This window comes from Phlebotomus papatasi, chromosome 1 (assembly GCF_024763615.1).
Source record: "Phlebotomus papatasi isolate M1 chromosome 1, Ppap_2.1, whole genome shotgun sequence".
NCBI lineage: Eukaryota > Metazoa > Arthropoda > Insecta > Diptera > Psychodidae > Phlebotomus > Phlebotomus papatasi.
The window spans coordinates 83,135,310-83,159,620 of record NC_077222.1 but is presented as its reverse complement, the minus strand read 5'-3'; the positions used below and the strand labels follow the sequence as shown (position 1 = coordinate 83,159,620).

The 24,311-nt window shown below is 37.7% G+C and overlaps 2 protein-coding genes across 4 annotated transcripts; one reads left to right on the top strand and one right to left on the bottom strand.

Annotated features, from left to right (window-relative positions):
• On the top strand, positions 1–21,225 carry LOC129810385 (centrosomal protein of 164 kDa). Of its 2 annotated transcripts, none has more exons than XM_055860822.1 (5): positions 1–703; positions 10,235–10,346; positions 13,661–15,368; positions 16,785–18,150; positions 18,202–21,225. In XM_055860822.1, exons 1-5 carry the CDS (start codon positions 610–612, stop codon positions 18,570–18,572), a joined length of 3,651 nt encoding a protein of 1,216 aa, XP_055716797.1. In that variant the 5' UTR covers positions 1–609; the 3' UTR covers positions 18,573–21,225. The 2 variants fall into 2 exon arrangements, with proteins under 2 accessions (XP_055716797.1, XP_055716798.1); XM_055860823.1 differs by having other exon boundaries at positions 13–703; positions 18,214–21,225.
• Positions 21,226–23,403: 2,178 nt separating this feature from the next.
• On the bottom strand, positions 23,404–24,294 carry LOC129810409 (40S ribosomal protein S19a). 2 transcript variants are annotated; one of them, XM_055860863.1, is made up of 3 exons: positions 24,255–24,294; positions 23,948–24,018; positions 23,404–23,874 (listed from the first exon to the last, which is right to left on the bottom strand). In XM_055860863.1, the coding sequence occupies exons 2-3, from the start codon at positions 24,016–24,018 to the stop codon at positions 23,478–23,480; spliced, it is 468 nt and encodes a 155-aa protein (XP_055716838.1). In that variant the 5' UTR covers positions 24,255–24,294; the 3' UTR covers positions 23,404–23,477. The 2 variants fall into 2 exon arrangements, with proteins under 2 accessions (XP_055716838.1, XP_055716839.1); XM_055860864.1 differs by having other exon boundaries at positions 24,172–24,269.
• Between the last annotated feature and the right edge of the window lie 17 nt (positions 24,295–24,311).

Genomic DNA, 24,311 nt, shown 5'->3' with positions numbered 1-24,311 from the left:
CGCTCTAATTCCGTTGTACGTGTCGCACGCGACTTGATTTGTCCAGGAAGTCCCACTGAGGCAATTTCCTCTGCCTCACAGGGTGATAGAATACCCTGCCATTGAAATATTTCACTTCTTCGCGCACTTTACCTATCGCGTATCTATGGAGCTGTTTATTGTGCCCAAGGTGCTACCCTGAAGGTTCTTCCGCGTGAGGGAAAAAGTGGGAGTACTTGGTGTTCGTCAAGTATCATCCCCCCTTTTCTACCGGTGGTGACCAAGGAACTTTCCACTTCAGAAAATCTGCCCGATTTTCACTAGCTCTCTGTTGCGCAATTTGTTGGGGCGTGAAATTTTCTGCCTGCCTCTTCCTCCTTCCTTTCACCAGGCGCGCTCACGAAGAAAATCTAGTGCGATTTTAAGTTTGGGAAAACGTCCGAGAATCAATATATCGATTGCCCCAAGAGCACCCTGAACGAGGGGTTGTTGTTCACGCGGAAAAAAAAGAGGTGACCAAATGACGAAGGAGTGGGAGCTTTGGGGGTTGAGCGCAGAAAAACGACATTATTAGAAAGTTAAATACAAAACACAATACACACTCAAAGGGTGGCCCTAGGAAAAGTAACAATGAACTCGACATCGTACACTTCGGGACCTCTTTCGTTCAGTTCCACCGCGCTTCCCAAGGAGGTTTTTGATGTTCTGGAGCCTACGCAGAAAGGTGAGTCTTATCACAAGATGTACACATCGATTTTCCATTAAGGAATTCATTTTGTGTCCTTTTTTTTCTTCAATATTCCCAGACCACGACGAAAAAACCATTGCTCCCAATTCTATCCTCGTCTTCCGGAAATATTGATTTTTCCTCTGGGTCACTGCACATTTTCACCCTTTTCACCCATCTGCACACATCCATCACGAAGGTGGTTGGGTTGTTTTTTAGGATGCACCACCCGTTGGTGCCATAAAAAACTAATATCTCTTCTGAACATCCCCTATTCCCATAGCACCTGAATAACCACCTTCAGTTCGACCATTTCTATGCTAATTAACCGCATCTCTGTTCATTTTGGTCAAAAGCGCACCCTCAACTTTTGCTCACGAAAGCTGAATGTCATGGCTCTTCTCCCCTGAGAGGTAAAGGAACTCTCTGACCCTTTATTCGAGTGTACCTAGTGGCACTTAATAAGATGAATTAACGCTTGAGAAGCTCTATAACATTATATAACTTTTGCTCATAATGAAAAATAATTAAGTGTGGCAAAGAAAAATCGATAAAAAGCTAAATCAAGTACTCTTAATAAAAAAAACACGAAAGACAATCTTAATTTTAATTAATTATAATAATAATCCTCGTACAACATATTCATAGAGGTACTAGGCTTACAGCAAAGGGATCTCGAAACATACATTATTACTTTTCTTATACAGGGATGGGGTTGTCAATCCTGGTGACTTGAAGGGGATTCGAACCCGGGGTAGGGGAGACTGGGACAAAATCACAAATCAAAAAATTCTAAATTCAATATCTTCTAAGGTAAAAAAGATAGCAGCTCAAATTTTTTTTCTATAAATAGCCTCCATAGACCTTCTTCAATGATGTAAGTTTCTTAAAATTCAAACAAGGAATTTAGAAAATAAAAAATATCGAAATTTTTAGCCCTATTTTTGAAATATTTTCCTTGGAGAAGATAACAATTATTACCTACTTATTTTCCAAAATTAATGCACTAGTGAATATTTTCTAAATAATTTGGATTCTTTGAATACGAATCTGCTATCTATTTTAGAAATTCACAAAGGTTCTTTTCTCCAGAAATCCTTTTATTAAAAATGGCCACTTGGGGTAAAAAGTAACAAAAGGTATAGAGCAAAAAGTAACAAAAAGCGAAGCAATTTCTGATGTCTAACGGTGAAAAGAAACGTCATTACCATATCTCGCCGGTTGTTTGTTCGCATTGGTCAAACGATTTGCAGTCTTTTGTGTTCTTTTAAATACGATAAGGTGGAGTCATCACTTATGGACTGTATACAACTTAAGAACAGTGTGCAAAAGTCTTAAGTTCTTACTTAAAATAGACTTCAAAAAATCATAAAATTATCAGTTTATGATGTTTTTTTTAACAATTTTGTGATTTTTCGAAATCTGTTGTAGATAAGAACTTAAGATTTTTGCAAGCTGTCCATAAGTGTGTAACGCACATTAAGTCATGACTCCACCCTAATCAAATATTTAGCAAAAACCTAATTTTGACTTTCCTATTGGGCTTCATTGAGGAAGCCTAAGAATAATCATTTTTTACGCCCCCTCTATCGTTTCCTTTATAGTAAAACCAATTGATTGTGTTGAATTGATTGTGAACCAAGTGATTTATTGTAAAACCAATTATTTTTGATCGCAGAAAATTCCCGAAGAAACTCGCACATTAAAATATAAGCCACGCCTCTTACTGACTCGTACAAAAAAAATTAATTTGTTCAAAAAAATGCACAGAAAATGTTAGTCACCCTAAGATGAAAATATTTTTTTGGTTTTGCCCAGAGCTTTCGATCCTGATGGGCGTCTTCTTCAGTGGTCAACTAAAGTCAACATTTGTCAAGCACAAAAGAAGATCCCCATCAGAATCGAAAGCTCTGGGCAAAACCAAAAAAGTGTTTTCATCTTAGGGTGACTAACATTTTCACTGGAAATCACCGGAGGCATCCCTCTTCTAAAGTCAATTGCGCCAGTTCATCCTTGAGAGAAGTACGCTTATTCGTTTACAATTATTTCACCAAAAGCTAAATTATATTTTATGACCACTGTTGGGGAACTTTCGTCGTTCGGGTCAAACAATTTCAAGATTAAGAACACTGTATTTATTTTTATTACCAACGGTTTGATTTAAATACGGCGACTAAATGGCTAAATATTTCAACATTTGTTTGTTGATGATCCCTGAAACATAAATCTATCGCCTATCATTATGCAACAAATTCACAACTCTTTTTTTTGCTAACGGAGGTCTCACATGGTACGTTTGATAGAGTCAAGTCCCCTGATTAAGAATCTAGTCTTGGTTTTGCTCCATCACGAAACAACGGTCTTTTTTTCCTTTTTCCCCTATCCCTCATCCAACCCCTAAAAAGCATGTTTTTCGCTTTTTCTCAAAATTGGCCCAAGCTTTTTCAATGATTTCCGGATATGTAGAGGTAGTCTAGGCGAACATTTCGTCCAAACATACCTATGACCGGAAAATTCGCCATTTTGAATTATTGAAGGTCAACTATTTTTTATCATTTGGTTAAATTTGGATTTTTTGGAAAGGTCTAGAAATTTCCAGCCCGATTGCATCGGTTGCAATATATATGACCAATATTTTTTAAATATTCTTTTTTTTCTGTTCGTAAACTTTCGATCTTCAGAGAACCCCCTCCATCTCCCCAAAGCCATACTTTTTTGGTTTTTCTCGACAACGGCTCCTATGATTTCTTTTATTTTTGGATACGTTTTAGAGGTGGTCTAGGAGAACATTTCGTTCTAACACACCTATAAACTAAGAAAATCGGCATCTTGAATTTTCGAAAGTTAAAGTTTAATTGGTCCTGAAATCAATAATGAACCGGTTAAAGATCCGAGAATGACTAATCTCTCTCGCGTTTACATTTATCGTTTATCCGGATGCTTGTATCTCATGCCAGAATACTCTAAATTATTATTTCTTTATCAGTTTTGATTTTGAAATGCTTTTGTGTTTATGAATCAAATTGATTTCCAGTAGATTAATGAGCACCAAAAGATCATGCGAAAATCTAATTCACGAAGAGCTCTATCTCGTGAGTTCGAGCGTACCGCACAACTGGGACGCTTTGGCATTTGTTTTTTTCTCTTCTTTAATGAATCTGACCTATTATTTTCAGGAAATAATGTAACTTAAGTATAGCTATTAAAATATATTGCCATAGATGTGTCACAATCGTTAAAAGAATATCTGAAAAATATAAAATGTGCGAAGCTACAGTATGTGCTAAGTTTGAAAACCTTCCCTTATGGCTCGGGCACACTTTTTAGATCAAGAAAATTTTATGAAGTCGAATTTCGGATCCATTTCTTTCCCACGTGTTTTGCATATGTCTACAGTAGACTCTCACTCAATCGGCTCTTTCTCAAACGGGCGACAAATTTTGTTGACAATTTTCACGTTTAATTATGAAGCTAATTCACTCAAATTCGCTGTAGTTCTTCCTATTTTATCGTGATTCTTTCTAATTGAGCGCTTTTTATGGAATTTACAAAGGCTTTGACGCCCAAATCTATCGCTAAACTGGATGACATTTCGCCCCATATCCCCGATTGAAAGAGAGTCTACTGTATATCATTCTCGCGCACTCTTCTTCTTCTCTTAAACATCACTCCAAATTTAATTTAGCTCAAACGAATTTGGTATACGAAAGAATGAGATAGTCATATGCAAAACATGTGAGAAAGAAAGGGTTTCGAATTTCGACTTCATGAAATTTTCCTGATATAAAAAGTGTGCCGGACCCATTAGGTCCTTGATCGTCTTACGACTTAAGTCGAGAGGCGACTTAGTGGAAAATAATGGAAATGTAGTTTAACCATTATTCCGAATATAACTACGCTAAGCCGTATCTCGGCTAATCCTCAGGTCTGTCAAGGCCCTTACTTCAAGTTTAAAAGAAAAATATGTTAATAATTTCCTTATGAAAAAGTAAAAAAATACTTTTTAAAGATATCGTTCTATAGAAGTTTTCAAGATCATTCATTGAAGATATTAGGAAGATTTAAATTTAATATGGGTTCAAGTTTTCGATAATCTGATATTTCATAAAAAGCTTCAATTGGCATTCCAAAGATTTATTGTTCTTTTTATCTGCAATTTTACAATGCTGTATAGGGCCGTTTTATAGCTTTTGAGTGGATGAATGTCAATGAAAATTGGATCAATAATCCACTGCATCATCCACGGATTTCGTCCATTGACGCCCACTCCCAGCCCTTTTCTACTAAAAGCTCTCTTGTCTCAAGAACATATGGTGCAAATTTTATGACTGTTTTCTTGCAATACCATGACGTAACTATGTTGGTATCACTTTCCCCACAAATGCGGTGTCCATTGAGAATATTTAACCGCAGAAAAATGAAATCGTCCAAGATTTTCTTCCTATTTCCGCTATTTCTCTACAAATTTCCGGAAGAAGAATTGGACTGCGAAAAAGGGGTTGAAAAAACTATTTCCAAGGTCTCGCATGAATTGACTCAATTATGGTGCAATAATGTCAGGGTGTGTGCTTCTAAACTCCCTACAGGGCAGTTTCCTACTGTGAGAGAGAAAATGCGGAAAATTTCTCGTCAATTATTCAAGATCCTATGTATGGGGACTATGAGGGTAACTGTGATGTAAGTTGGCAGCATTGCCAACTGTCAGTTAGTTGAATAAATGCGTTGCTTGAAGTAAGCCATTCTCTGCGTCTTTGCAAATCATTACATGGTGTCAGAAGCAAAAAAACCCTAAAAATGTCTTCAGAAGATGGACGAGATGATGTTGGCGAGGATTCTGGTGCAGTTGGTGGAGGAGTTGCAGATGAGGAGGCTCGTGAAACTCCTGGAGCTGTGGTGAAACAACCGAAACCTTTGAGGTTAGGGCAGCCTCGCATGGATGTGGCTTGGAAAAGGTTTGAAAAAGCCTATGATTTCTATGCGAGAGCCACGAAACTGGTCAAGAGGGATCCTGAGATTCAAGCAGCGGCTTTTATGTCAATTCTGGGGGACGAAGTGGATGAAATTTACGAGAATTTCAATCTTACCGAGAGGGAGGCCAGTGACGTAGATGTGATCAAAAGAAAGTTCCGGAACTATTTTGCGCCTAAAGAGAACGAAGTCTATGAGTCTTATGTCTTGAGGCAGATGCAGCAAGATACGGACGAGTCTGTTGATCAGTTTGTCACAAGAGTGGCTGCCCAAGCAAGAAATTGCAACTATCCGAGCATGATGATCGATAGAATGACGCGTGATCAAATTGTTATTGGAGTAAATAATCTTGATGCACGTGAGAAGTTGTTGGAAATCGAGAATTTGACGCTGGATAAAGCAATTAAGATTTGCAAAGCACACGAGAAGGCTTCCAAGCAAACCAGATTGATTGCCGAAGATATTAAGGCAGTATCAGTGGTTAGGAAAAGAGTGCAAAGTGACAAAAAATCGAAAAAAGATGTCCCAAGTGAGACAAGTCGCGAGATAATTGAGTGTAAACAGTGTGGGAGGCAGCATGTCCCCGGGAACTGCCTTTCCAGTGGAAAGAAGTGTTACAAGTGTAATGAAAAGGGACATTTTGCAAGAGTTTGCAAACAAAAGAGAAAGAAAGTGAAAAACATTGAGAAAAAATCTTCGGAGAGTGATGAAGATGACAGTGATAGTGACGGTAGTGAAGAGATCCAGAAAGTGTGGGCTTTGTCTGAATCCAAGAACAGCGATCAGTGGAAAGTGACACTCGAATGCCAAGGACGAAAATTTCAGGCGAAAATTGACACTGGGGCAGAGTGTAATGTGATCTCAAGGAGGATTCTTCGAGGGATGGATAATTTGAAAATTATGCCATCCAGAGTTAAGAAACTCGTTGCTTACAATGGAGGTGTCATTGAAGTGCTGGGGAAGGTGAAACTGCCATGTGAGATCAAGGGACGTAAACATGAGTTTTGGTTCCAAGTCATCAAAGGCCCAAAGAAGACAATTTTGGATGGCAAATCAGCCATTCAAGCAGGATTGCTAGCCAGGATTGACGATCTGAAAGCTTGCCAAGATTTATTTCGAGGGTTGGGCTGTGTAAAGGGATTCGAATATGACATTGATCTTGTGGAACATCCCCAGTTTAAAGTCCACGCGGCTCGTCAAATACCTCATTCGATGCGAGAGGACGTCAAACGTGAGCTCGATAAGATGGTGAAGCAAAAAGTGATTGAGCGATGTGAGGAAGCAGCTGATTGTGTTTCTCCATTGGTAGTGGTGAAGAGAAACGGAAAAATTAGGCTATGCATCGATCTGACGGATCTGAATATCAATGTGAAACGTCGTCATTTCCCACTTCGAGGAATTGAGGAAATTTCTTCGAGAATTGAGGGCAGCAAGAAGTTCACTCTTCTAGACTGCACAAAGGGGTTTTGGCAAATAAAAGTCACACCAAGAACTTCAAGGATCCTCACATTTGCAACACCATGGGGAAGGTACTCTTGTCTGAGGATGCCTTTTGGACTGGCGTCAGCACCTGAGATTTACCAAAGTCTGATGGTTAGAATTTTGGGAGATATACCAAAAGTGGAGGTGTCAATGGATGATATACTCATCCATGGTGCTGACAGTCAGGAGCTCATGAAGACGACGCAAGCGGTAGTGAGTAAACTCAGAGAGTGCGGATTAAAATTAAATAAAGATAAGTGTGTTTTTGACACTGACTCCGTGAGATTTTTGGGGCATGTGGTCACCAAAGACGGTTTAAAAATCGATCCCGAAAAAGTTGAGTCCATTGAAAGGTTGAAAGCCCCGCATGACAAAAAATCCCTTCTGAGATTTTTGGGAATGGTGACATATGTTGGCAAGTTTATCCCAAATCTCTCGCAGGTGACTGCTCCTTTGAGGGAACTGGTTAAAAATGGTGTTGATTGGGCATGGGAGACACACCAGCAGAAAGCTTTTGAAGAAGTCAAAAGATGTATGATGCAAGCCCCAACATTGAAGTTTTTTGATGTCAACAAGGACGTGACATTGTCGGTGGACAGTTCATCCAAGGCATTTGGAGCGGCATTAATGCAGGATGGAAGACCAATTGCTTATGCGTCAAAAGCACTGACAGAATCTGAGCAAAATTGGCCACAAATCGAGAAGGAGGCGGGTGCTATCAGATTTGCGGTCAGGAAATTTCATGATTATGTTTGGGGCAAGAAATTGACTGTGGAGAGTGATCACAAGCCCTTGGAAGCAATTTTCAGAAAGCCTATGACTCTTGCACCCCCTAGATTGAAGCGTATCATGTATGACGTGAAGCCATATGCGCCAATTGTGATCTACAAGAAAGGTACAGAAATACCACTGGCAGATACGCTGAGTCGAGATTGTGAGCCAATTGGAGATGAAGACGATGATTTTCCAGAGCACCTAGAAATTAACACAGTGTTGTGTATGGGAGCAGAAGCTGAATCAAAATTGGTGCAGGCGACTCAAGAAGATGAAGTGCTCCAGAAATTAAAGAAAGTAATCAAAGATGGTTGGCCAAATAGTCCCAAAGAAGTTCCTGGCTGTCTTCGAGCATTTTTCACATTTAGAGAAGAGCTGGCTTATGTGAAAGATGTGATTTTCAAAGGAGACCAATGTGTTATTCCAGAGAGTGAGAGGAAATCATTTTTGAAGTTATTCCATCATGGGCATTGTGGAATTCAGGCTACATTGAGGAGGGCTCGTGATGCTGTATTTTGGACAGGAATGACTAAGGATATCACTGAGATGATAGAGAGTTGCCAAGTGTGTCAGCAGACTCAAAGAAAGCCTCAAAAGGAGACTGTTCTTATGAAACCTGTGCCTGAATTACCGTTTCAGTTGGTCGCTATGGATTTGTTTGCTTTCAAGGGCAGAGATTACATTATCTTGGCTGATTCCTTTAGTGGCTATTTTGACTTCAAAAAGCTATCAAGTACCACATCACGAGCAATTATTGATTTCTGTAAAGAAAAGTTTGCAGAACATGGAATCCCGCAAGAAGTGCATTCAGATGGTGGCCCTCAGTTCACGAGTCGAGAATTTAGACAATTTTCAAGGGATTGGGGATTTGCTCGAGTATTTTCTAGCCCATATTTCGCTCGATCGAATGGATTTGTTGAGAGATATGTCCAGACAGCTAAAAAAATTCTTAAAAGATGTGAAATGGATGGGCATGACGTGAAAATGGCACTTTTGATGGAAAGGAATACACGTAAAGATGGTTTGGATTCGCCCTCGGAACGCTTATTTGGGAGGAAAACAAGAAATCCAATGACGCTGACCGATGATAGTCTGAAACCATGTTGGATTTCGGATGAAGCTCAGAAACTCAGAGCAGCCAGGCAGAAACAGAAAAAGTACGCTGACAGAAGTGCTGTGGACCACAAGCCTTTGCAACGAGGCGAGAAAGTGCGAGTTTTGGATGGAGACATTTGGGTATCAGGAACAGTTAAGGCACCTGAAACAGAAAGGTCGTATCACGTTCATTTGGATGACGGGCGATTGGTACGCAGAAATTCGTCATTCTTAAAGCCAACTAAAGTGACGAATCCAATGATGCGAAAGAAGAGGTCAATTACTGTGGATTATGATTCCGAACCTGACGTCGTTGAACAAGAGTCACATGAAAATACAGTCGAATCAGAGACAGAAATTGTTTCTCCGAACGTGATAAATTCCCCAAAAAGTGAGAGAATGGATGGACCAGTCAGGATTGGGAAAACGGATGGGGCTGTAACAACAAGATCAGGCAGAATCGTTAAGAAGCCAGAACGTTTGAATCTTTAAAAATTGGAAGTTATTTAATTTGAGTATATTCCTAAATTAACTTAATTTGTAACTGAAGTAATATCTAATTCCAAATTTATTATTATTGAATTTCTATAAAACTTTCATGTCGATTTAAAAAGAGGAAGATGTGATGTAAGTTGGCAGCATTGCCAACTGTCAGTTAGTTGAATAAATGCGTTGCTTGAAGTAAGCCATTCTCTGCGTCTTTGCAAATCATTACAGTAACGAAAAGTTGATCAATTCTTTCTCACCTCAAAGTTTTTATGGATAGTCTGATAAGATCAATAAATTAGCTTTCTGGGACAATACATTACTACAGCCCAGTTTGTTAGTACCTTTCAACACGTGTAAGCACGTTTCTGGTGAGTTCCCCATATACATATTCTGTGATTTCATCCCCATCTCACAAATCGTTAATAAAGTTTGAGAATATTCTTTTGGGCATTGATGCTATACACAAGAAATTCAGCAAATCTGACAATCTTCATTTGTCATAGAGATTGAAGATACTCAATCAATAACAAATTTTGTTTTGCCTGGAAAAAAATTCTCCAGGGAGATAGAAAATTGAGGATATTGCATTTCCCACTGGAATTTATGGTCCCATTCCCACGCTCTGCTCTCAATTTCCCCTGCCAGAGAAAAAGCTTCGTGAAAGCACAAAACAACATCATGGACAGTTGAGTAATTTGAGTTTCAATTTCCGTTTTGCAGAAATTGTTGATTACGCTAGGAAAATTGGCATCAATCCAGAAAAGGAGCCACATCTACTACCCATTGCCCGTGACGGCCTCTTGCAGACCCTCCCATACGACTGGCAACCGTGGTAAGTGATTCTTGACACCATCCAGACATCTCTGAGATTAATTGTCAGACTTAAGAGGGGCTTTTGTGGGGGGTGATATTAAAAGGTCCTCCGAAAGTTGTGTGAGATGATTAATTATTTTGTATGGAACATTTTTAAACGATATATGAGTTGTTTACAAAGAAGTCCCTGAACAAAAAATTACTATTTTTACAAGGTTTTTGTCATGTTCATGTTCATGCAATATTCGTGCATTTAATATGTATACATGTAAAAAATCAATTAAATAATTAATTCAGCATAATACATAAATTTAGGAACAAGTAGAAACTTCATTTATAAAACCATGTGAAAGAAAATAAAAAAATGAAAGTACTCGAACTCGAAAGTTTGATTCTAAGTAAGAGAACAAGATTTTTTTAGTGATTGACTAACAGACATCTGACCGATCTTGCGCTGCCTTGAAAGTTGTCAATTAACGGACCCCGTCAAAATGCCGAAAACCCAAAATCCCGAATGGGTCGAAATCTCGAAGTCCCGATAAACCAAAATCCTAAAATTCCGAAAGTTTAGATCCCGAAGAGTGAAAATCCCTAAAATCCAAAATCCCGAATGGGTTGAAATATCGAAATTTCGAAAATCCAAAATCTTAAGATTCTGAAGATCAAAATATCGAAAACCAACGAGTGGGTTCTTGTTCTTATTATAATTCGGTCGAAATCTTGAAATCCCGAAAAACCAAAATCTTAAAACTCCGAAGGCTAGAAATCTCGAAAACCCAAAATCTTAAATGGGTCAAAATATCGAAATCAAGAAAAACCAAAATCTTAAAATTCCGAGAGGCAATATCCCGAAAACCAAAATCCCTAATGGGTCGAAATATCGAAATCTCGAAAAACCAAAATCTTAAAATTCCGTAAGTCAAAATCCCAGAAGGCAAAATACCGAATAGAAAAAATCCCGAAAAGTCAAAAGTAAAATCTTAAAATGCCAAAACCTTGAATACGTCGAAATCTCGAAATCCGAAATTCCCCATTCTTAAAAATATCATAGCTTTCCCACGATTGTGTTTGCGCTTGCTAGAGGCAAAGGGAAATTTTCTGTGCTTTTGGAAATTATTTCACACATTATCCTCCCTATAATTTCGTCCCTTTCAAGATTTTGCCTATTCGGGATTTACCTCTTTTCGGTATTTTGGGTTTCGGGGTTTTGCTCTTTTCGGTATTTTGACTATCGAAATTTTGGTATCTTAGTTTTTCGGTATTTTCTTTCTTAGGGATTTTGACTTTCGGAATTTTAGCCGGTATATTAACACTACGTAGAACCCTAACTAAAAGTGTCACGGAAGGACCAAGTAGCAGCCGCTGCCACTGTTCGGATTTTACCAAACATTTTCACATTTTTACTTATATTTTAACATTCGGAGCCTCAGTCAATTCTTTTCTGGTGTCTGAACCAGAAACTTCATTTCCTTGGTCAGAGTATCTAAGAATTTCCAACCATTCGATGTTTTCATATATATCAGAATCATAGAAGAATGGTTTTTCATCGAGCGTTTTACCTCAATAATTCACTGAATTTTCATTATTTTCTTCTAAATAATTTGCAATAACATTTTCAAACTGTTCTTTTAACGCTTCTACACATTAATAATCAAGAAAATTATATTTGCAAAACGGCAAACTCCCATATGAAATGCCAATGGCAGTAACTGCCACTTGGTCCTTCCGAGTGCAGGTTTTTGTTTTTGCAATATTTTTACATTAATATTTAATTTTTATTAAAAATGATATAACGAAAAAATATCCAGATAATTTCTGCACGCATTCAATCAGGCGTCCAAGCGAAATGATATATTCTTCAATATAAAAAATAAAATTGAAAACAAAATTGGCAGCGGCTGCCACTAGGGTCCTTCCAAGTGTTAAGAATATTGGGGAAAGATTTTTGATATTTTGGAATTATCTGCATACAGAAATATATAAATTATTTTCAAGATTATTTTTGTGAAAAGAAAAAAAAATAATAATGAATTAATCCTTGTAGTAACTCTTTCGAATTTTTAGGATTCTGGGTACGAAAAGGATATTTTTTGAGACAATAATCTAAGACAATTTCCATAAAACCTTGTAATTTTTTAAATCGTTGCTTTCTAGAGAAGCATTTTTTCAGTCTTAACAGAGTCTGTCCTAATTCATTAAAATTCTGAAGTGAATTTAATCTATATTTTCTTTTTATTGCTTTTATTATTGAAATTTTATTGCTGGATATCTTATGATCCGTAAAGTGTTTAAAGTGGCATGGGAGAGCGCTATGAAACACGTGTCTAGACAGTCACTGAATTTAAATTCTATATAGATTAAATCATTACAAACATCATTTATTTATATAGTGTAATTATCTTAGAAAACAATTTGTCATCCAGACTTTAAATCATGAAGGAAAATGAAGGAAAATTTTATCAAAATCGACGCAATGTCAAACTTTTCGTACGACGTCCACGAACTTTGCATATTATTCTGCGAATCAAGTAAATGCAACAAAGCATTTCTACCACTGTCGGACTGTTTCTTGGTCATTGAAGAATTAAAAAATAAAAATTCTTTCCTGGCAGCAATTTAGATATCAATTGCTCAGAAAAAAATTATCCAAAATTGTTTAGTTTTCGTATGATGTATCATGGCCAAAAGTGAGTTAACTCTTTCGTCTCTTTTGGGACTCTGAGTACTCAAAGGACAATACGGACATTCTGGAGAAAATGATTCTTTTGGGGACTATATTTAGGACGGACAAAAATCTGATCGATTATCTCTTAAATTTGCTTTTTTTGGGCAAATTAGAAATGTGCATTGAAAAAGGGTCATGGAAAGAAGGTGAAGAAAGCATATCAGTGGAAAAATTCCACGAGAAAATTCGTTGATATTAAGGAAAAGCTATTTATCTCATGACAATATTTTCCTTCAGAATTTCAGAGAAAAGATTACAAATAAGATTAGACTTTTTAGAATTTTCTTATTAGAAAAATAAAAAAAAAATTCCTTTATTTTTATTCTATAACAACTAAACCAGAAGAACATACTTTTGCCTACTAAATTGACCGTTTCTTGAAAACTTTGTGTTTCTGCACCACAAGTTTACCCCAGGATTTTCCCTACTTTACCCCCAAATTCATTGAATAAACTTTTTCATTATACAGAGAAGTGTAGGAGTAGATTTCACAACAAAGCTAATTACATTAAGAACTTATCCCGATGGGGAAAGATGCCTAACTTTTGTGGGATACACAAGTTTGAAGGAAATTACCCTTGTAAATATTACTTTTTTTCAATTTACAGCTACAATAAACAACGGAAGGCATATTATTACTTTAATGTGATAACAAAGACAACTCAGTGGGAGCATCCTCTGGACGTAATCTACAAAGGTTTAGTGGAAAAAGCCCGTCGACAGGGCCTAACTGATTTATCCGAGGATTCTGGCATTCGAAGTCTGCAAGAAAATGAGGAACCAGTGAAACCAAAGGAAGAACCTGTTGTAGAAGTACCGCCTGAAACGATGGAACGGCATTTAGCGCCGCTTTCCAAGCGTCCCATGTGGGAACTTCAGCCACTACCTAAGAGACCACTGACTACAGGACAGCAAATTGGTCTGGAAATGCCCAAAACAAAACCTGATCCTGTGAAACCTATAACAGCTGAAAAACCTCCTGTAAAAGGATTTACATTGACAGGAACTGGAGCGATTTTCCTAAAGTCCAAAAAAGTGGAAGGCTCAGATTCGAGTGTAACAAAACCCATTGACATTGAGAAAACCAAGCCAAACTTCCTGGATCAACATGTTCCAACAACGAGTACCAGTGTCAAGGGAATACTCCGGGATTCAAGTCTCTCGGATGTTAGACGTCCTCAGGGTCAGGATATATCTCATCAATCAGAGATTTCCGATCGAAAGAGCGTCAAGTTCAATTTAACTGAGACAGCAGCTCCGAGACAACTACCAGAAGTGTCCACAAGTGGATCATCTACGTCTTCATCAGAGGATTTAGCGGCTGGTGAAGCCGAAGAGGATAATTGGGATTTTAATATGAGCGACGAAGGTGACGACGATGGAGTCCGTCAAGTGACGGTACAGCCTGTGAATCGTGTAACAGTAATGAAACCCTCCCAGAAAACCCCCTCCGATGAAGTACAATCCCGTCCTTCTTCAAGTCGTCCTCCCTCCTTGGCACGTGCATTCAGTATTGCCGTACCAGATGATGCTAAAGACAAAGCAGGTCCCAGTGTTAAGCCCCTCTATGAAGAAAGTGATTCTGAGAGTGCAGCTAATTCTGTTAAAAATTCCAACTTTCCCCCACCATTGAACGTAGAACCTGATCCATTGATGATGCAAGAGGATCGTAGATTGATTGTTGACCAAATGATTGAAGATCTTGACAAATTTCGCAGTCACATTGAACAGGAGAAACGTCTCGAAGAAGAGAAGATACGACGGGAAATGAAGATGGAATTGGAGGCCATGAGAAAGGAAATTGCTGAGAAAAATCAATCGGAATTGAATCTTTTTGAATTGGAATCCACAAAGGTGTCCAATAGAAAAGAACTTGAAGATCTAATAGCCCAGGAGAATCGTCGATTTGCCTCGGAGAAGGAAGAGACGATAAGGAAATTGAAGAAGAATCATGAAGATAGATTGGAACAGTTGATTCATGAGCAGGAAGCCCAATTTGAGGAGATGCTGAAGAAAAAGAGGCGTGATCTGGAGGAGAATCACAGAGAACGGATGACACGTGTGGAAAATGACATGGATTCCCAGTTGAAGCATTTGAGGGAAGAAATTGAAGCGACTCATCGCAATGCCCTTGAAGAATTTAGGGAGAAGCTGAAGAATGAGTTTGAGGAGAGGAGAAAAATCATCAGTGCTGACCATAAAGCTTCCGTGGAAACCCTACAGAAAAACCACAGTGAAATTTTGCAAGAACTAGAGAGAGATCTCAAAACTGAAGAGGAACTGCTGAAAAAAGAACACACCATGAACCTTAATCAGGTGAGTGAGCAATTTTGCCAATTTATTAGATAAGTATCATTCAAGGGCGTAGCGAAGGGGGGGGGGCAGGTGGGGGTCGTTGCCCCCCCCCCCCCGACATTATGATCAAAGATTTAAATACGTGTGATAATGAAAAAATCATACCTAAAAATTTGAATTTTGGAAAACATTAAAAAAAAAAAAGTATAATTTAAATAAGAAATCAGAATGTGATCGCGGCAAACAGATATAAGATTTGAGAACTTTTATGTTTGAGACAGAACTCTCACATACAAGACCCACTGCAGTAATGTTAAAAACAAGGTGAAAACAAGAAATAATTTACTGCGAAAACTTGTTAACGCTCAGTGGGGAGCTCAGCCGAAACTGATAGGTACGTCTGCTCTTGCGCTATCATTTTCTGTAGCAGAGTACGCAGCTGAAGTATGGGAGAGGTCTGCATACGCCAAACAAGTTGACGTCGCTCTTAACGATACCGCCCGTATAGTAACAGGGTGCCTAAAGGGCACTCCAGTGGACAAACTCTATCGCTTAGCAGGAATTGCTCCACCACGGGTGAGGAGACAAATCATCTCCAGTAGAGAGATGTCCAAGGTTCTTTTCGAACCAAGGCATCTTCTCCACGGTCACGAAAAACCAAGAGCAAGGCTGAAGTCTCGCAAGAGCTTTTGCCACTCTGTCAAACCACTTGACCAATCTCCAGAGGAAGCCAGACTTAATCTGTGAAAGGAAGTCTTTCCACCAGATTTTGTCGAACTAAGGGAAGGCCTTCCTTCTGGTGGTGACCAAGACGGGAAGACATGGAAGTCTCTCAATCGTTTGAGAAGTGGCGTAGCGCGTTCGAGAGACAACAGGCAGCGATGGGGTTTCTCCAATTGTGACGTCCTTTGTAACTGTGGGGTGATCCAAGCCACCCCCCATTTGTGTATTTGTCCGTTGTCCCCTGCCCCATGTGGAGCAGGAAATTTGATGTCGGCAAGTCCGCTTGCCATTGACGTGGTCCGATTCTGGGCAAGACATACTTAATTTTTTTAAAGCCTCGACACGAGTAATAAAAGAACTTTAATTAAGACTTTTATTAACGAATTTTATAACTCTTATCAAAGGAATTGACAAAAAGATCTTTTTTGTTGCACATAGTTTTATCCTACAAGGATCATTATTTGCACGATCTAAATTCCGTTAAAATTTTCTTCGCCGGTCATATTTTTAATCTCTTTATGCCTTTCCATGTTTTTGACACACACCGCAAGCATATATTGATCCTCGTACGGAAGATGAGTTCACTTTCTCATTTGAAAAAGTACTGTGGAAATATCGAATACTGAACACCTTCCCCCCCTTGAAAAATTTTTGGGCCCCCCTTAGTCAAATCCTGGCTACGCCCTTGGTATAATTTTTGATGTTTATATCCAGGCAAAAGCAAAGATCTCCCATGAGATTGAGATGGAGAAGCAGAGAATGCGAGAATCTGGTGAAGATCGTCTGTATGAAAAAATCCGTTGTGAGAAGCGTCTTCTGGAAGATAAGTACAGGTGCCTCAAGGAGAAGTACACCCGACTCAAGACAGACGTGAAACTCTCCCTGGAACGCCGAAATAACCGTCGACGTGAGCAGCAACAGCAAAGTGTGACAACGACAACGGGATCAGAAACTGAAAGATCTATTTCTAATCGACAGCACATGGGTCTGGTGGATGTTTCGCCGGTGGGACGACCACCAACTGCCCCCCTGACACCGAAGTCTCAGCCAAAATTTCGCGATAGCAGCACCGAGACCAGAGAAAAGTCCCTCGAGCGACACCTGAGTGTGAAGGAGAGCAAAAAATTTGGGGCAGCCACGAAGTATCTCAAGCACATCCAACAACAAAATGATGACACCACGTCGATCAGCCAAAGTGACACCACAGTCAGCAATCCACATGGCAGACTGAGGATTCCAGTTCCACTGGGTGACAATGGCAATTCAGATTCAGAAGCCATCAATAGGAATAACAACAATCAGAAGGATGGAACACCACTGAGGCAGAGGAAGAAGCTCTTTACACGCACAAAATCTGCATCGACATCGCGTCTCAATACATCCAAGGGCGGCGGAGATTGTGGACGTCCATGTACTCCAGTGGAGAATTTGCGGAGGCAATTGCAGAAGCTGGAAGATCTTGAGGATCAATTCCCTGACAGTTCTCTCGATACAACCTACCATTTGCGGTATCCCTTCTCCGATGTGGCCAATAACTATGCCAGCATGAGTTCAGAGCTGGAATTCTTCAAGCATCGCATCCACCTCGAGAGGGATTCTGTGAGACGTGCCAAAGACTCCCTTAGGACACAAAGGACAAACTTTCGGGCACGACAGCGAGAGATAAAATTGAGACACAAGAGTGGAACAAAGCACACCATCGATCATCTGATTCAGGAGGAGAAAGAACTAACGGAGATGGAAGTGAATCTTCATCGAACACGTGCCCTCTTGGGCGAAAAGGTCATCCGGTTGAGACATTTGGAACAGAGCCTACAGAGAGTCTGTGAGAAGGAAAAACCCATTCTGATGGAGCGACAGCATCACAATCCACGGGATGATGCTACACTCAGTGATGTATCATCCTCTCATTCTAGTTCTGGCTTCAGTAGCACAGACTTCATCACCGACACCAATCACCATGGCGGCAGACAACAGAGAGAATTGTACCAGGAATCATCGGATATTATTCAGAGTCTCGAGCATCTCAATGCCGAAATCAAGGAAATCTGGGAGATTCTCAGTAAACAGCAAGCTCATGGTAAGTAATTTTACCGATTTTGTGGAAAGGGTTATTTTTTGGGTAAGAAAGTCAACTTTGCAGGAATCCCTCCACCCCCAATTAATTCTTACGGACAAGACGGAAGCTGGAATAACTCCCCGACTTCAGCTCAAATGATGTTTTCCATTCCTGTAACCCAATCAACCTCAGCTTCTGGTCTTCAGCAACCAACTAAGCCAACTGATCGCCTTGACACCTACAAACAACCACCTATTGTCCGCGCAGCCACTACAGCCACTCCCTCAGCCAGTGCAACTGTTCACACAATCGTCTCCCAATCCCCCCTGGCTGGACACTACACCACGAGTCTCGTGGAACGTACCAGAAATCTCAAAATCTGGCTCAATCAAGCCAAAAGTGAACACGAAATGCTAGCTGGAAAAGCATCAGCTGATCTCTAAACGAATCTCATATTTCTAAATATCTCCTTTTCTCGAACAATCTCTGGGAATCCATCACAAAGCGTCAAAGGGATAAAAACAATTGGACTGATGATAAATGTGAGCGAAAAATAAAGACTGAAAAAAAATGGGAGTAATATTTCTCAGATGATGTAACTTGGTGGATTCCCAGACAATCTCTCACTTTCAAATTGCTCCTTGAGAGCAAAAATAATATTAGTGTTACTATCAGTGAGAGATCTTAATAATATATATATTTATCGAATAATTTCGCTACTGTTTTAACCCAGATATATTATATATATATTTTTTCCCTTGCATTCGTTTATTTGTTAGAATGCAAGAGGGAAAATGATTGCACAACACTCAATATATACTTACATAAATTATATACATTTTACCTAGGCACATCTCATTGCAATGGTAATTCGGAAGATTTATATACTTCATTATAACTGTGACACTGAATAATCCCTTCAAAATCAAAAAATGTATCGGAATGGAAAGTACTGATAAATGTATTTAAAAAAAAAAGCTCATAAGGATTTTACGACCTCTGATAAATGTTTGAAATTGAAAGAAATTTATTGTGATCCCGAAAAGTTGTGTAAGTTAAAATAAAGGAAAATCGTTAACTGCATATTGTCGTATATACACACTGAGTCAAGAATACCAAAGCTTTCAGAAAATGATTGATAAAATCAATCTATACATTAAGAAGATTAAAAGACATCTTGAATATCACTTGAACTAAAAAGCTCAAAGAATATTTTTATATTATAAGAATATTTTTCACTGCCTTAATGACCTCTACACACTAGAAAAGTTTTTGTCCATATTTGACAATTTTTCCTACATAATCGTAGGCAATTTGCTTCAATATGGACATAAATTTCTCCAGTGTGTAGAGGCCATTACCATTTCAAATAATTTTTGAAGAAATCTTTCAATGTATATGGCCGCTATCTACTCTGAGAGAAATAAGTTTTGTTAAGTATACAAATTTGTCCACTTAAGACAAGTTTGTCAAGAGAATGTTGTTTACCAAATTGAAAACACTTTAAGGCATCAACATATAGGGAGAAATTTTTGTCAAAATTGCACTTTTGAGTGATTTTTGGCGTTCCTACTTGCAATTCGAAGCAATTTTCGTCAAAATAAAACTTTTTTTAGCAAAATTTTGACGTTTCCACCTACAGCAGGTCAGATGATATCCTTAAAAAGTAATTTCTAATGAAAATTGCTTCCAATAATGTAGAGGCCTTTACAGAAATGCCGAAAATTTTCTACAAAAATTAATTTTTGAGAAAAATTGCTCTCAAATGTATTGAGACCTTTACATGGAAAAACACCCTTTTGGCAAACTTTTAACAAGATCCAGTTGGCCTCCGATTTGGCATCACTTTTTCATATTCTGTATAGGCCTCTACACACTAGGAGCAATTTCTTTAAAAAAATCTCATATCCTTGTAAGCAGAAACGTCACAATTTAAAAAAAAGGCCATTTTTGACGAAAATTGCTTCTAGTGTGTAGACACCATATGGCAGAATATACTTTTGACAAACTTTTCTTTTTTCAGATATTTTGATGGTTTTTTTTCTAAAAATAACGTCAACAACTTGCTTCAATATGTCAAATTATTCACATAAAGTATTTGAAGTATGTAAAAGCCATTTCGAACTCTATGCATATTGTGAGGAATTTTCGTCAAAATGGAGCAATTTGAAGTAAATAACTTCAAAATGCACTATTTTGACGAAAATTTCTCTCAAATGTGTAAAAAATCTAATTTGTAAACATTATACAGTAGACTATCGCTAATTCGGCTCTTTTAAGATCGGGCTGCTTTTTAACCCTTTAAGGACGATTGGAACACCGGTGTCCCATAAAGAAAATAAATTTTCCTGACCACCTGAAGTTATTTTTTCCTTATGTTTGTACGTAATCGCAAAGTAGAAGGTTGAAGGAATCTAGGATATTTTTTGAAAATCTCCACCTATTTGTTATATAGTAAATTGTTAAGCTCAAAAATGTCAAATTTTTAAATTTTCATAATGAAAATTAATTTCAAATATTTTTTATACTTACAATTTTTTTTAAGCAAAACCGTTTTGGGAAAAGAAACTACAATACTCAAACATAATATTTTAAATTAGATTAAAAATTATCATTCATTAGTATTGTCAGAAAAATTACTTAATTTTTTTTGGATATTTTTGTGCCTATCGTTCGTAGAGTCAAGAAATACATCAAATCAGACTCTGTTGGCTTTTCGAAGCCCAGATATAAGATCTTTTACTGATTTTGTTCACTGGTTTCATTTTTATTGCTGATTTTCGGTCCGCGAAAACTGTCTCGTCGTTAAAGGGTTAATTCGAGCAGCAGTTAAATTCGAAAGTAGTTTGTTGAGTTGACATTTTTCAAGTTTGATTATGATTATCGAATAAAGCAAATATCCTTAAAATTTACCAAGGTTTGTCTTAGTTTTGATGAGATTTTGCATTATTAAGTGGATTTATGTAATTTATAGTAGCAATGAGTATAAACTCAATATGAGTATGCAAATGAACAAAAAATCGTTACATTTCAAACAACTTGACGCCCGAATTTCTCTCTAATTCGGTTGACATTTCGGTCCCAAATGCCCGAATTTGGGAGAGTCTACTGTACATCAATATTCGTGGTTATCAACAATATTTCGAAGCCAAATAAAACATTTATAACAAAATCTAGAATTTAAAATGAAAAACATAAAATCGTAAAAAAACATAATGTATGTATATCCTGTACATTCCAAACCATTAAAAAATCAGGATTAACTAATATTCCTAGACACTTAGCCCAAGTATATTCATAAAACAAAATTTTTACTTAAAATACGGATAAAACAATAAAAAATACTTAGTATCTCAGTAATATCTCAGTAATTTGACGAAGGCATTATTCATAAAAAATAATATGTTATTAAATTACTTATAGCGTTATAATCGCTTAAATCTGCAATTGTCTTAAGTATCCTATTTAAACTGAGTAGAAGAAACTGGACTGTCTTTGAATGCGCCACCCTTTGAATAATTAATTTTGTTTCTCTTTTTTGCCAAAACAAAAATTCAGTTTTATTAATCGATGGTAATAGAAAATTAGTTAAATTGTATTACAGTGTGACCTCGATAGAGTCAATCTCCAATAGAGTCAACAGCTATTTTTTTTACACTACGGACTCTGGTAGTGTCAAGAAATCCAAGAGATTCAACAGGGCTGGAAATAATTAGTTGACCTTATCGAGGTCACACTGTAATTATAGTTCATATAATACAATTTTTGTTTTGGGAAATAAGAGAATAATTGAAATATTCAAAGGCTGCCGTATTTAGAGGTAAACCACTTTTACTTACTTCCTTATTAAGTTACGACAATTGCTGATTCCACAGGTGAATATACCATCAAACAAAAAGGAGATGACAAAGCGTACCAAATTTGAGGAATGCTCGAACTCGCGAGAAAAAGTTCTCTGTGAAATGCCTTTTCGCGTGGGTTTTTGTCCATAAAGGCCTCTACACGCTAGGAGAAATTTCTTTAAAAATATGCCTTTTTAAAGAAAATTATCCCTATCATTGTAGACAATATTTGACGAAAATTGCTTCTAGTGTGTAGACACTATCATTGCACAGTCGAGATGACAATTTCAAGTCTTTTACAGAAAATCCTAATTTAAGCAAATCGGTTGAAAAATATGCCTTCCAAAGTGGTTTAACTTGGACTTTCGAAAATTCGATGTAGAATTTTTTTTCGGTTTCGAAAAAAATCCAAAGGTTTCCGAGGGATGGAGGAGGGGTGGGGTCTCCGAAAACTGGAAGTTGATATCTCTCAACGTTTAAGCTCCTCAACTGCTCTCTCTTTGAGTTCAAGCAGTAAAATATTTTTTTTAGTACAAGTGATACAAAAGATTAATAAAAGTGTGAATTTTTATGGTCAGTTAAATATTCCACTTTGGTCAGTAAATTACTAGCTTGAAACTACATCTGAGATGCCAAGATAGTTTGTTCACAAAATCCTCTTTGCCAAGAATATTTCTCTATTGTATTGCATTACAAATTTATGATTGGCATTTTACATCTAAGGAAGACAGGGGCAGAATGAGCCAACATTTTTTTTCTTTTCGTATTATTTTGTGAAAAAAAATGCTTGGATTGACCAATATTTGGAATTTTATTAATTTGGCAAAGTGAAACATTTTTCTGTCTTATTGTACGAATGGTTGATTCTGCCCCAATTTCCCTACTTACCAAATTTGACTTTTACTGACCATTTGACCTAAATACTGCCCAATCTGCTGCAAGCAATAAATATTTGCGAAAAAGAGTTTATAATAATGATAAAGGATTTTCTTTTTAAATTTTTCCAGTGTAATTGATGCATTATAATTTCCTGAGAATTTTAATAGAGAAAGCTTTGGTATTTCTACAAACACAGTGTAAAAAATATTCCCTTTAAAGAAGACATAAAAAATATTTCTAAATTCTTCAAAAAATGGAACTGTTTCTCAAATTAAAAATATAACCGTATAGAAATCGACTTGGAAATCCTATTGACTTTATCAAATAATCATGGATAAGACGTCTTTTCGAGAATATTTAACACCGTCCCAATTTAATTCTGTGAAAATCTCTGATCAATAAAAAAAAATTATATGTTCCCCATACGAAAATACAATCAATAAAATGTTGAAGTTTGTGTCTCAAGAATGACTTTGAAGCCGTTAAAAAAATAAAGGCATATTAAAGGAAAATCAATTAAAAAAAAATAAATAAAGAAAATGAGTTACCGGAATAGTCTCCAAATAGCGCCACTTCTTTATTTCATTTTCTTCTTACAATGGAGATTTGCCGGTGAAAAAAGCACTCTTAGGAGATGATGATGGGTCCAGCCTCCTTCTTGGCAGCTCTCTGCTTGCCGACAATCTTGTTGGCAATGTGATCGAGATCTCTCTGACCCTTGGACGTGAGCTTTCGTCCACCGTCTGGATGTTTTTCAATCAAAGACATCGCCTCGAGCGATTGCAGTGCCTTCCTTGCAACACCATCAGCTGCCCGACAGTAGTGGGATGGATGGACACCATTCCTCTTGCGTCCTCCGAAGATCCGGGTGATGGAACCCACTCCGGTTGGGTGACGAAGGTACATGTGGCGCAGGATAGAGGCGCAACGGATGTAATACCAATCTGGGTCACTTGGGGCGAGCTCTTTGTATTTGCCCGTCTTGACAATATCCATCTTTTCGGGCACCTTTAGCTTGCCGGACCTGGAAGAAGCATTCAAAAGCAACAAAATGAGGTTATGTCACTAAACAGGAAATTCTCTCAGAAATTACTCACTTCTTGAGGAAGGAGGCAACTGCCCGGACAATTTTGTGCTGATCCACGTCCTTAACTGTAACACCTGGCATCTGAAACAGCGAGATAAATTGAAAAATTAGCCAAATATCAGAAAGAAGATACAGTGCACATGCACACGCAGTCAACATTGCTAAAATCCCTCTTAGAAAACAAATTCCAAGCAAACTTTGATTGAAATATATAAAATCACATTTCTACATTACATTTTAACAAAATTTACACCAAAAATCTACTTAAAATTGATTAAAAATGCGATTTTTAGAGAATTATAAAACGATGCGTTTACCTTTGCTGACAACTTAAAACGGAAAGAGATGGCAACCCCAATTTTTTCAAGAAAAAA

Excerpts from the sequence above, each read along its gene's own strand:
- LOC129810385 (XM_055860822.1), top strand. The coding sequence starts at position 610 with ATGAACTCGACATCGTACACTTCGGGACCTCTTTCGTTCAGTTCCACC. Across the intron at positions 704-10,234 it reads TCTGGAGCCTACGCAGAAAG|AAATTGTTGATTACGCTAGG; the intron begins GTGAGTCTTATC and ends TCCGTTTTGCAG. Across the intron at positions 10,347-13,660 it reads CCATACGACTGGCAACCGTG|CTACAATAAACAACGGAAGG; the intron begins GTAAGTGATTCT and ends TTCAATTTACAG.
- LOC129810409 (XM_055860863.1), bottom strand. The coding sequence starts at position 24,018 with ATGCCAGGTGTTACAGTTAAGGACGTGGATCAGCACAAAATTGTCCGG. Across the intron at positions 23,875-23,947 it reads GTTGCCTCCTTCCTCAAGAA|GTCCGGCAAGCTAAAGGTGC; the intron begins GTGAGTAATTTC and ends TGCTTCTTCCAG.